Source organism: Limulus polyphemus, unplaced genomic scaffold, assembly GCF_000517525.1.
Source record: "Limulus polyphemus unplaced genomic scaffold, Limulus_polyphemus-2.1.2 Scaffold1242, whole genome shotgun sequence".
NCBI lineage: Eukaryota > Metazoa > Arthropoda > Merostomata > Xiphosura > Limulidae > Limulus > Limulus polyphemus.
In genome coordinates this window covers 80,246-93,520 of record NW_013666852.1, presented here as the reverse complement: position 1 = coordinate 93,520, position 13,275 = coordinate 80,246, and the positions used below count along the sequence as shown (strand labels likewise).

The 13,275-nt window shown below is 36.0% G+C and overlaps 1 protein-coding gene across 6 annotated transcripts in view; it reads left to right on the top strand.

The window, feature by feature from the left end:
• The window catches only part of LOC111086600, a 64,050-nt gene that overhangs the window by 13,728 nt on the left and 37,047 nt on the right, over positions 1–13,275 (top strand). For all 6 annotated transcript variants that reach the window (XR_002611348.1, XR_002611347.1, XR_002611346.1 and 3 more), the window contains exon 3: positions 8,551–8,673. Coding sequence is in view for 2 of the 6 variants with exons in the window: in XM_022390086.1 (XP_022245794.1) it covers positions 8,551–8,673 (123 nt within the window). In the remaining 4 variants the exon portion in view is untranslated. The remainder of the gene's footprint in view (positions 1–8,550; positions 8,674–13,275) is intronic.

Here is a 13,275-nt window from a genome sequence, read left to right as displayed (position 1 = left end):
GAAACACACTTTGTGGACTTTGACGAAAAATATAATTATTTAAAGCTCTAGATTCAACTGTGTAAGAAACATTTGTATACACACCCGACTTGTGTACCGTTTGTTTATTGTTGAGATTTATAAATAATTTAAATAATTATATTTTTCGTCAAAGTCCACAAAGTGTGTTTCAGTTACTTTAAAGCCCAATTGAAAAGATAAATTATTCTTCTCTACTTTGTTATTGCAATACAGTCTGGGTCTAGATTCAACTGTGTAAGAAACATTTGTATACACACCCGACTTGTGTACCATTTGTTTATTGTTGAGATTTATCGCCAACAAGTCACATACACCTACTGTAAAGAATCACGGCCCAATAAAACCCGACAGTGGCGAACCAGCCAGGAAGCTACAGAGGTAAGAGGTGGTAGAAATAGACGTAAACAGCGGGGAAATAGACCTATATATGCACAGTTATAGTAGTGGTGAAAATATTACAAGCACACTACACAACCATTTCGACTGACTTGAATAAGTGGATAGAGAGGAGTGAGCGACCTGACCTGAAATATAGCGATCTACATCTACTAGAGTTTGCTAAAGAACAACAACAAAAGAACCAGAGAAAGAAGAGGAGAGGCAGAGAAGAGGGGATAACAATACAAATTGAGAAAGAAGAAAAGGAGAGATAGGAGAGACTAGAAATAGAGAGACTAAGAACACAAACTGGGATCACCCAACAGAAAGAAGAAGGACCCAAGAATGACAATGGGTTTAGGGACAGCTAACCAAAGCTGCCCAAATTTGATGAACAGAAAGATGACATGGATGATTTCCTGGAGTGATATGAAAGATTTGCCCAAAGTCAGAACTGGGATAAAGGCAACTGGGTAGTCTGTCTCAGCCAACTTCTCAGAGGAAAAGGCCTATGGTGTATGCAGGCATGATGTCAGAAGATGCCATGGACTATGACAAGTTAAAAGTAACGTTGCTGATATGTTATGAACTTACCAATGAAGGTTTTCGCTTGAAATTCAGAGAAGTAAAATTTGATACTGGAGAAACTGTACTTTAGTTTGTGGCACATCTACAATAATAGGTCACAAGATGGACTGACATGGCCAAGTGGGAAAATAGTTTTGAAAGACTGGCAGATCTACTAATACGTGAACAAATAACATGCCACTGTTCCTAAAGGAGAGTGCACCAAAAGACGTGGATGAGATGATCAAGCTGGCAGAACAAGGGGAGTATAACTGACAAGCCCAGGAATAAACAGTTAAATTCAAATCCAGGAGTGGCTGACCAGAAGCGGGATGCCACCAAAGGTGACAAAAAGTCAACAGACAGAAAGGAGAAGAGACACCATGCTTGTTATAAAGTGAGATACATTGTGAGTGAGTGCAAGTTGATCACCAAAATGCAACCTCAGAAAACTCCGCGTAAAGGAAAGAGATGCTATGCTTGTTATAAAATTGGGCACATTGCGAGAAAGTGCAAATTTCTCACCTACAAACAGCAGCAGAAATTTCAACATAAAGCAACTGGAGCTACCCACAGAGATAGTCCTGGCAAGAAACAAGAAAAAAATGACTGTCACCATGAATGATACTGTCAGAAGAAACAAAATGGAGACAACTTGTTAGATTCGCCACAAGAAGGAAGTGCTATTACTTAAGCAATGCCTGATTGATGGTCAGTTCAAGTTAGTAAACCGCTCAACAGTGCCAGTAGTGATTGGAGTGTGTGACAAACATTGAGAAGTGTCAACAAACCTCAAAAAGCAAGGAAACTGAAGAGGCTTCTACAATTACCACAAGAGCTCAAGAGAAGAAAAGCAAGCAGGAAATCAAGCCCCTTCTTCGAAAAGTGACACCTGTAATGTAAGTCTATGGGAACTGAAGGAAGCACAGAAGAAAGAACCTTCAGTGAGAAACTTTGGGACAGTGACAGGGAGAATGGGGAGCACAAGACTAAAGGAAGAGGACTTACAAAATAGAGGATCAAACGGGAGTGCTGTACCAGATGTACAAAGGTAGTTCTACTGGGGAAGTTAAACAGATAATAGTACCAACAGAATATTGAACACAAGTAATGAAGCAGGCCCACGAATCGAATGTGGAAGGACGTCTAGGAGCGAAGAAGATGGCAGACAGAATCACCAGTAACCTCTATTGGCCGGGGATCATTGGAGATGTGACCAGATTCTGCAGGCCACTTTACATCTGCAAGAAGACAATAAATAGAGGGAAGGTAGTGAAGGTGCCACTGGGTGAGATGTCTCTCATGGAAGAGCCATTCAGCAGAGGAGCTGTGAACCTGATTGGACTAATAGCACCTGTGTCTAACAAGGGAAACTGGTATGTGCTGACAGTAGTTGACTGTGCAACATGTTACCCAGAAGCCATAGCATAACCGAAGATAGAGACAGAGAGAGTAGCAAAAGCCCTCCTGAAAGTGTTCTTGGGTGACAGAGGAACCCAGTTAACCTAAAAACTGATGCAAGAGGTGTGCAAACAACGACAGATGTAATAGATTTTGTGAGAGAGTCAATAGAGTCTTAAAGAGTATGCTGAAGAAGATGTGCCAAGAGAAACCACGTGGCTGGGACAGGTACCTGCAAGCAGCATTATTTACTTACCAAGAAGTCCCACAATCGATTATAGGATTTCTATCTTTCAAGTTACAGTACAGAAGAACAGTACGAGTTCTAATCCAAATATTTAAAAACTTGGACAGGAGAAGGAGAGTCAGAAGTGAGGAACTCATACCAGTATGTGTTAAACCCTAGAGACTGACTGGAGGAGATCTGTCAACTCGCTCGAGAGAGCTTGTATGCAGCTCAAAACACCCAAAAATACTTCTATGACAAGAAGGCCAAGGATCTATGTTTCAAGGTGTTAGTTCTGCTACCCACAGACAACAACAAACTCACCCTGCAGTGGAAAGGACCTTTTGAAGTGCAGAAACTGGTCAACAGAATAGGATATAATGTGAAAGTGGATGGAAATACCATGATCTACCACACCAATCTGTTGAAGGAGTACTTTAAGAGGGAAGAAGACCTAATGGGTGCTGCTATTGAGGCACAGATGGACATGGCAGGTGTCATAGATGTAAAATCAGAATACAGTGACTTTGTCATAGAAGATGAAGACCTACTAGACCCAAGACCACTGAGTGGAGATGAGACATAAAAAGATGTAAACATTAGTGAAGAACTAACTCGCAAGCAGAAGAAAGAGCTACAAGATATAATATGTCAGATATAATATGCAGATATCTTCAGAGATAGTTCAGGCAAGATAGACCTTGTGAAACACAAGATCGAGACTACACCCAGATTGAAGCCCTACCAGATGCCCTATGTGATGAGATACCTGGTCAAGCAAGAAGTCGAGGTAATGTTAGAAGCCAGGATTGGTAATCATGAAGAAGAGGGATGACACAAACTGCTTCTGCATAAAAGCTGAACCTCGTGGCGAAGTTCGACTCTGAACCTATGGGCAACCCAGAGGCCATTATGGTGAAACTAGACAGGGCCAAATTCTTTACGAAGCTCGACCACAGTAAAAGTTATTGGCAGATCCCATTGGGGACAGAATCAAAAGAGAAGACAGCCTTTGTGACACCATATGTATGTTACCAGTTCAAGAGAATACCATTTGGATTAGTCAACTCAACAGTGACATTCACCATCATGATGAGGAAGATATTGCATAAAACTACAAACATCAAACATTAGACATTTTGACCCACACAGCCAGTTAGGAAAATCACTTGTAGAAACTCATAGAGTTCTTCGGGTGAGAGAGGGCAGCAGGTCTGCTCATCAGACCATCTAAGTGCTACATTAACTATTCTGTGCTGGACTTTGTTGGATTCAAGGTGAGAAACCGACAGATTACCACTGAAAAAGAGAAGGTATCACACATACCAGATGCACCAAACTATTCTGAGGTTACTGCACCACTAACTGATCTGACCAAGAAAGGCCTACCCAACAAGGTGAAGTGAAAACAACCACAGCAGATGGCATTCCAGAAGTTAAAGAACATGTTAGGAGGTTCATCAATCCTTAGAATTCCAGACATTAACAAACCTTTTATCGTTCAAGCCAATATTTCAGACGTTGGAATTGGAGTAGTATTCCTAGAAAAACTTGAAGATGAACTTTTTCTAGTAATGTACATAAGAAAAAAGCTGTTGAGTATTAAGAAGAACCACTCTGTGATCAAACAGAGTGACTGGACATCATATTTGTCATCTGGAAGTTTCAGAACTACCTCTTAGGAAAGTAGTGCATCATCCAGATGGACCAACAATCCCTTCCATGCATCCAGAGGTGCAAAATGGACAGTGCATGGCTTTGTATCTCCAGAACTATTGGTTCCGCATTGAGACCACCAAGAGACTGTATGAGTAGACGTTGCGCATGAATTGAGAAACAATCTTTGTATATAATATAGAAATATTTTAAATATTTTTTATGAAGACGGGTTTATTGTTAGATGTACATGACTTTTAATTTTAAGTTTCACATGAGAGTGTTATTTAGTTTGTATAGTGCAAGCATTAAAGTAAGTTATTTTTAGAAGCGATAATTTTGGCAAGTTTGCTTACATAACTGTTTATGAATTATTTGTTGCTTTAATAGAGTATCGTTGCATCATGCGATATCTAGTAGTGTATAGAAAGCTGTAGAATGCTCTCAAGAGTATATATATATATATGTGTTTGTGTGTGTTGGAAAATTAGAAAGAAAAAGAGACAGAGATATATGTAGACCGGGTGATCGTTAGTTTACGCATAAAGAGTGCATAGTGGCGACTTCTAAAGTGTAATAATCGCAGATTATATTTTAATAACAGAGTAGAGAAGATTAATTCGTCTTGTCAGTTGGGTTCTAAGGTAACTGAACCAGCCTATGTGGAATTTTGATGAAAAATAAAATAATTTAAAGCTCTGGATTCAACTGTGGTGATCAACTTTGTAACGAAAATTGGTATATACGTTTGACTTGTTTTAATATATTATTTTAAAACAGTTGGACTGTGTGCCGTTTATTTATTCTTGAAACTTATTGCCAAGAAGTCACACACACCTACTGTAAGGAATTGCGGCCCAATAAAACCTGACAAAAACAATTCATTAAACCAGTAACAGTACCAGGAATACAAGACTTCCTTAAAAACACAAAAAAGAAGGCTCCAGGAAATGACAAAATACGATATATATTTATTTAAAAAGGCACACCAAGACTGTACAACCATCTATCTGCTATATTTAATATATTCCTACAATCATGTTACATACCAACTGCTTGAAAGCTAGCGGACGTAGTAATGTTTCTCAAAGAAGGAAAGCCAGCAAATAAACCAGAAATCTATAGACCAATCAGCCTAACGAACTGTATTGGTAAACTACTAGAAAAAATAATTAGTTCAAGGCTTTTGGCATATCTCTAACTGACATAAAAATTACCTAAAATACAAAACAGATTAAGAAGAAAAAAAACCCTAGTAGACAATCAAGAACTAAACCAACAGCCAAGGAAGGAGGTAAAGGTCCAGGGTGTGCATAATCTTCCCAGCTCACTTGACCAAAGGAACGACTAGAGATCAGAGTTGCATATTGAGCTGGATACAGTGGTGTGCAGCGAGCTAGTCAGTTGTATGTTCACTTTAAAGAATTCGACGATGAAAAAGCAACATGGATAAAAGATTCCAATCTTTGTCCTTTCACCCATTTAAATTTTTTTTCAACTCATTTAATTTTTACTTCACGAAAAGTATATAGTTCTAGAAAAATACGGCTAAACATGAAACCTTCTTCCCTAGTTCGCATAAGACTAGACTGGTGGAATATATAAAAAATTAACAAGAATATATTAAACTCACGAGCTCGTTACTAATTTATACATTTATACACTGGATGTACATAAGGTTGCGACACAGTGATAGCTATAGGCTGCTAGATACCCTTCATTTGGCTTTGGAGTTAAAAGACTTAGTAAAGTTGATATCAGTTGATGAGCGGAAATAGTTACACAAGCAGACGTGCTGAACTCCAACTTTTGAATAATATAAAATACTTATTATAGTGATAGCTTTCCATACAAAATAATTAAAATGTTTTCAATGATTCAACAATTCACTTAATTCTAAACATCTGGTTCTGGTATCATAGTGTCCTTCATTAAAATAACATGGACTATTTTTCGTACGTATAAACATTAATAAATAAAACTTTTAAGGGCATTTCCAAATTAAAAACCACACAGATTCAGATCACTTTGAAATTCAATACTTCAAAAACTGATATCTTTTCCCAGAATGGCTTTAACAATTCACTTCACTATACAGTTGTGTGTTATCTGTCAGTCAGTCTGTAGACACTAAAATGACGACACATAAGGGATGCTTAACGTTGCAATTTTTACTGTCGGGACGTCAATAAAACGTGCGCATGCCATGAATCATGAAAAGAATTATGCACTCTGTAGACTACAAAAGAGCATGCATGATATATGAAATTTTAAAAGCATGAAATAAAAGTATTTGTTACTCTTAATTTTGGATTTAGTTAGTCTTGAAATAGAACACTTTCGGGGAAGTACATCTAGGATCTGGCAAATATGCTTGCTGAAAAGTCTAATGGAGAAGTAAATGAAAAACCCCCTTAATTATTTCTACTACGTGTCACAAGAAAACACTTTTTCACTATTTGACAGCTGGGCTATGCTTAGGAACTTACGTTTGATCGCTACTGGGGGCAGAGGCTCATTAAACACCCACTCACACACACACACATATATGAACCATACGAAAACACGCACAGAAATCATAGAAACAATTAGTATTGCACTCATCAGAATGACCGAATCCGAATGCATAAAGTTATTGGGGGGAAGGGTGTGCCTTAGCTTGTCTCCCGTTGTGCACACCCCTCGTTGACATTGTGAATTACCCATGTACCAGTAGGGTTTTGTGAAATATAACTGACCTATTGTATTCTAGTTCAATTAAGTTTTCATTTGTTTATCGAAGACGAAAGCTAAAGCTATTGGATGATGCAACGAAATGCAGAGAATGCTGCCTCAAAGTAACAGATTGTAAAACTCTAGCAAGATAGAAACTCATAGTCTTATCAAAATACTGTGGCCTAGAAAATGTTTTACAGTGTATATGGGGTTAAATTTTAAATATTGTTTTAGAAAACAGCCGACAGATGTAAACTGAGTGCAGGAAGGTTTCTGCATACGATTTTTTTTTTTTAGGGGGACACGTAATTTAAGGTAGACAAACTCTATGGTCAGTTTACTATGCTCTGGAACATTTCCTGGGACTGTTGTACTTCATATTATTACATCTTCAGAATTGTAAAAATAATTTCCATCAACTCAGTTTAGCAGGATATAGAAAACCACCATTTCAAGGTCACAAAGACGTTTTCGGTTTTTTAATATTTTAAAGCTATAATATAACACTAGTATTATTGTGTTTCCAAGTGATTGTTAATGGAAATTCATTTTAACATGGCCAGGTGGATAAGGCGCTCGACTCACGATCTGAGGATCGCGGGTTCGAATCCGCATCCCACCAAACATGCTCGCCCTTTCAGCCGTGGGGGTGTTATAATGTGACGGTCAATCCCACTATTCGTTGGTAAAACAGTAGCCCAAGAGTTGGCGGTGGGTGGTGATGACTAGCTGCCTTCCCTCTAGTCTTACACTGCTAAATTAGGGACGTCTAGCGCAGATAGCCCTTGTGTAGCTTTGCGCGAAATTCCAAAACAAAACAAACAAACATTTTAACATTATAAAATGTAAACATAGTTTGGTACCAAGTTATTGTTATCCTATTATGTTTTAAAAGATTTATATATATATTTGGCTCATCGTTTTGTTTGTATTTATCTACTCGTTCTATATTTTATTCCATTAAATTTACAACAACCAATATAACTCTTCTAAATGTTATTTTACTGTTGTTTTTAATCATGAATCACCTTAAACTTTATAAGTACTTAACAAATACAAACATAGACATTATCTAGATTTATAAGAGTAGAGACTATAACGAGCTGTCATTTGTACACTTTAAATGAGATATTATTTCAGTATATTAGTTTAGTGTTTAATTTTCTTGGTTAGGCTTTTTTTTTTCTAAACGTGTTTTAATTGGTGACTATATGTAGATAAGTCAACAAGTATATTATGATAAAAATTCGTATTTATAGTTTTAAAACTTGAAACATATCCCTAGATTTAGTGTAAAGTTTGAATTGTTAGGTATTTTTACAGTATGTAATATTGTATAAAGTCTTCACTTTTTTTGCCGTTATCAACAAACTTTCGGGTACAAAAGTAAATACATTATTAATGTAAATAGTGCCGACTGTATTCACTAGAAACTTTATACGGATGTTTGTGATCTGTTAATTCAATAATGATAAACCATTGTATGATATGTGGTTTTATTTATTATATATATATATATATATATATGCATAAGTATCTAGATTTTCATAGTTGATTTTCAGAATTTTTTTCCTTCATACTCATAGCCCAGTCTTGAAAAATCCGGACAGTCGACGGTGTTGCTGGAATGCCATGTCAATGAGACAGCCCGGCAAGCTATAAAGATAATCAATGTTGGAAAAACGGAAGCGCTTTATTTTGAAATTATAGTAAGTTAGTTATATAGAAACATTTGAAATTTATGACGTTTTGCATTATTTGAATAGGGTAAGCCATTGTTCAAAAGAATATCTCGTTTCACAGCGTTGGGCCGTGTTATGTGTTTCATTATATAGTTATTTTATGTTGCAGTTAATAAAGCAACCATGTATTTATATGCCTTCTCTTCAGATCTATATTGTTATTAAGGTAAAAGGTCCAGATATTAAAAACAATATACTTAATTAATATGAATCATATTTAGAGTACAGAGTAGGTCGAATTAAATTTGTGTTTTTAGGATGATTTGTTTCCTTATTAATAGTGTTAAAATTAAAGCAATAAGATGTCATGATAAAACATAATAATGCATTTAATATTACAGGGTTATCGTTACATTAATGTTTACTTTAGAAAGTCTAAACCCAGAACGAAAATCAGTGCAAACTGAATAACAATTGTGTAATGTGGATATATAATTAACAACATAAACAAGTACATTCTATAAATATGTACACAAACGTTAATTGGGTATTTTATTATAAAATCTCTTACATATTTTAGAACATTCCATTTATATGCGGCTATCATCTTAGACTTTCTGTGTACCAATTGCAGATCACACGTCTCGGCAGTTGGGGTACAATCAAACTAGATGATTTACGGCATCTTGTAGAATCTGGGCCAGAATATTATTGGGGCGAAAGGTAGCTCAACTTAAATATTAGATGAAATCTTAGTATTTAAGGGTAGTCGGTCATAATCGGTAAGAATATTTAAGTGCAATTTACAGATTATTCGGCCTTCAAAAGGAATCAAAGAACCTTACTCATACCAGAGAACGATCTTCAGACCATTACATTACCTTGAGAACCTGCACTGTTAGACTAACACAAACAGAGTCAAGTGCCTTTGGTTCTTTTTCCGTATTTCATTCTTCATTGGTATATAGAGAGAGAAAATGGTGAAACAAGACTTATCAGACCTACACAACTATTTACTTTCCACTGCAACTAGGTTTCGTTTTTGTGGTTGCATCTGAAATTATCTGTTTCTGGAGTGTTGTCGGCATCCTTACGACGTTTTGTTTTTGTGTGGTGTGGTACAGCTTAAGATAATGGAACCCTGACCACATACTGCAGAAAGAATTGATCTAGACACACTATGATATATTTTGCACCTGACGAGCATACCCATTTGTCTTTTCCTTTGGTCTGTTATCAGTTTCCTAGTTCTAGTTATACTTTATTTTAATTACAACTATTGACCTTTGTGAGAGATATCTCTGAATAGCCTTTCAAATAAATGGTATTTGATGATGACGCTTCTCCTGGATAGGCAGCTACTGTGATGTTTCTTTGTAAGTTGGAGAGAACCTTGATCTTACTCATTATCTTACATCTTACCAATGGTATGGCTGACAACATTTCTGCACTTAAAGGGTTCAATCACCTGACACATCAAATGATCATCCTATGCGAACTATAATGTTCATGTGGTGGTACGGAGTCCCAATTAATAACTAATCAGTATCTATCTACATAATATGTACATGCAAATTTTGGGTGTTATTAAATCACTGATAAATAACCAAGATAAATGGATTTTGAAATTGTGGCTCATAATATGTGTGTGACAGCTGTTAATTTTTCGTACATGTGTGGTTATTATTGTTTATTTATGGGTGTTATTATCTAAAATAAAGAATCCTTTGTTAATTTTCGAGCAAAAAGGTACCTTATCGTTACGTCACTATATACTTGTGATTATGACCAATTAACACCTGCTAGTTATTTCTTGTTTTGAAAAAAAAAAAAATACCAATCATCTGGTTTTTAAGGTTATACATAATTAATTATTCAATGGTTAGAACTTTTATTTTTAATCTTTCTATGCTTGTTCGAATAATCTGCTCAAAACAAGTCGTGTAATTTCTCATCTTTAATCCCACTAAATGTGGAATCATAGAACAAATACTAAAATAATATACATAGTAATTACATTCCAGACTGCGGATCAGAAGGTCTAAAATTCAAGGTGTGACATGTTGCTGAATACACTCTCCCACACTTCTAGTTGTAGGTGCGTTATAAAAGTGAGAGCCATGTCATCACAGCCGGTGGGTACTTGTCACTGGTTGACCACCGTCTATTTACTAGCTTTAAATTAGGAAAGATTATACCTGAACCTAGCCGTTTAGCCTATGTGTCACTTAAACTGTTATGGTGTAAGATACCAAATGCCCACAATCTTTATTTTTTGTTGCGGACAATTTAACAACAATAACATGTTATAACAAGAATTGTATATGGCATTAAATACTTTCATTTTTATAAAAAGTATACAAATTCAAAGCTTAAATGCAGTTAAATATCATGCATTTTAAAGCAGAACATCAATGAGATACAAAAATTGTGTATATATATATATATATATATATATATTATTTCGCTTATCCCAAACTAATGCAGTAATAACGATTTAGTTAATGGGGAACAGCAATTATGACAACAAAGTTTTATTCAACAGAAAGGGTTACACTTTGTGAATGGCGGTTTTCACCTGAATATGAAGAAAGCTACTTCTAACGATCATTATGCCTGTCCTGTTGCTCCTCCAAGTATTGGACACGGTCACATCGCTAACTGGGAGAAAACGTCCTTGTATCAAAGCATTCTTGGCCTGTCTACAAGTATCGTGTAGGTGACAAGCATTTTTTCCTGCTTTCAAAGGGGCCGTGCTTTTTGCTTGTATTGGAAGGACACAAGTAGACCGATGCATTCGTAAAAATCAGCATTAGCAGAACAAAATTTCAAAATAAGCCATATCATGAACTGAGACCAACATCAAATTCCAGAAACAGCACACCAATATGAAATCAGAAAAATTAAAGAATCCCTTCACATCAAATTACACCAACCTACGCTCAACCGATACGACAGCTTCACATTAGTAACCTCTGGGTAATCACTCTCACAAGGCTACACAGAATGAATGACGACCTAACACAATACATTCCAGATATGCTTACTCAAATGTAGAAACAAGTAGATAAGATGGAACTTTATCACATGACTATGCTAACCAACAAATATACGTCATACAGCTTAGAGAAACTGTTTTCTTATCTCTGACCGCTCGTGGTTCCACCCAAAATTCGTTTCATGATTATGACAACTTTGACTTTGATTTTCTTTCTCGGTCGGGTTTTGGGCTTTAATACCCGGGTTTTATTTTCGAAATTAAGCAATTTCCCTTCGTCCCGCACATAATTTAAAGATATTAGAGTGCTACAAAAATAATCCTGTATATTCTACATATATCAAATTTATATATTTATATACATATATTATGTATAAATATGAAAATCATTAAAGAGAAAGTTGTCAATAATGTCAGCCATTTACATGTGGAAGGCTATGACTGAAGTTGGAGGTAGTGATGACCATGTATATGTTCAACTGTAGGTGGTGAGGATTAATAAATCCTATGACAAAATTTAAGATGAAAGATATATATATAAACTGAACAAGCTTATATTTTACACTAGAACTATAAATAATGGACCACAAAAACTTAAGTTTTCGATCTTTATCACATACACAGAACTAGTTTATCTACCAGTCTTAATTTCGCTATAACTCTTAGTAATCTTTCGACCATCAACATCATATCTTCCATCGAATAGCAGTTCACGATACAAGAAACTGCACAGCAATTGTAAGCAAGATAGATTATATAGAAAACCTACAAATCATAATTCAGTATCTAAAAATGACTCTACATCTAATCAGCAAAATTACTGAAACCCGAAAAATATCAAACTTTAGTTAACAGATGAAGTTAACTTTCACAGTTATATAGATTACCCGAATTTCACAGTTTTTCCTAGACGTTGAAATAAATTAGCAACAGATATGTCTTTACATCTTCAAACAAAAATCTATGTGTCTGTTTGTTTGTCTGTCCGTTATCTAACTACTCCTAAGTCGCAAGGTCAATCTCAACCAAACTTTATGGGATGATAGTTTCAAACAAGGGGCACGCTAGTGGAGGGTTTTCTCCACCCCATTATTGCTGTTATTGAGTATTTATTATAATTGACATAAGTTAACGTGAATTACATTCATGATGGTGCCACATCCTGAGACACACACAAAAAAACTTTATTAAATTTACCATAACACAACATACACACAGTCTGGAAGGAGAGCACATAAACGTCTTAAATATCTTAGAGAGTGCATTAGCACTGTCTACGGAGGAATGTAATGAAACAAGTTGTCACCACTTTTCCAATAATATACAAACTCAGCTGAAGTTTCTACTCCAACAGCCACCTTAAGGTTGACATGAAGAGCCGTTTCTTGAGTTATACCCACTTCCTACTTTGACCTGTGGCCTCTCAACTTCGACTTGTAAGACACTTCTGTGGCCAATGACCATGAATTAATTAATAACGTGAAAAACTGTGCAAATACATTAAGAGGTGGTTGTTGAAAGTGGGTAAAAGAAAGCACCCCTACCACCACTGCTTTGGCGGTTACCTTTTCATACAAAGTCTCTCTGATCATCTTATAGTGTATACATATTTAAGTATGCAGATTTTGTTA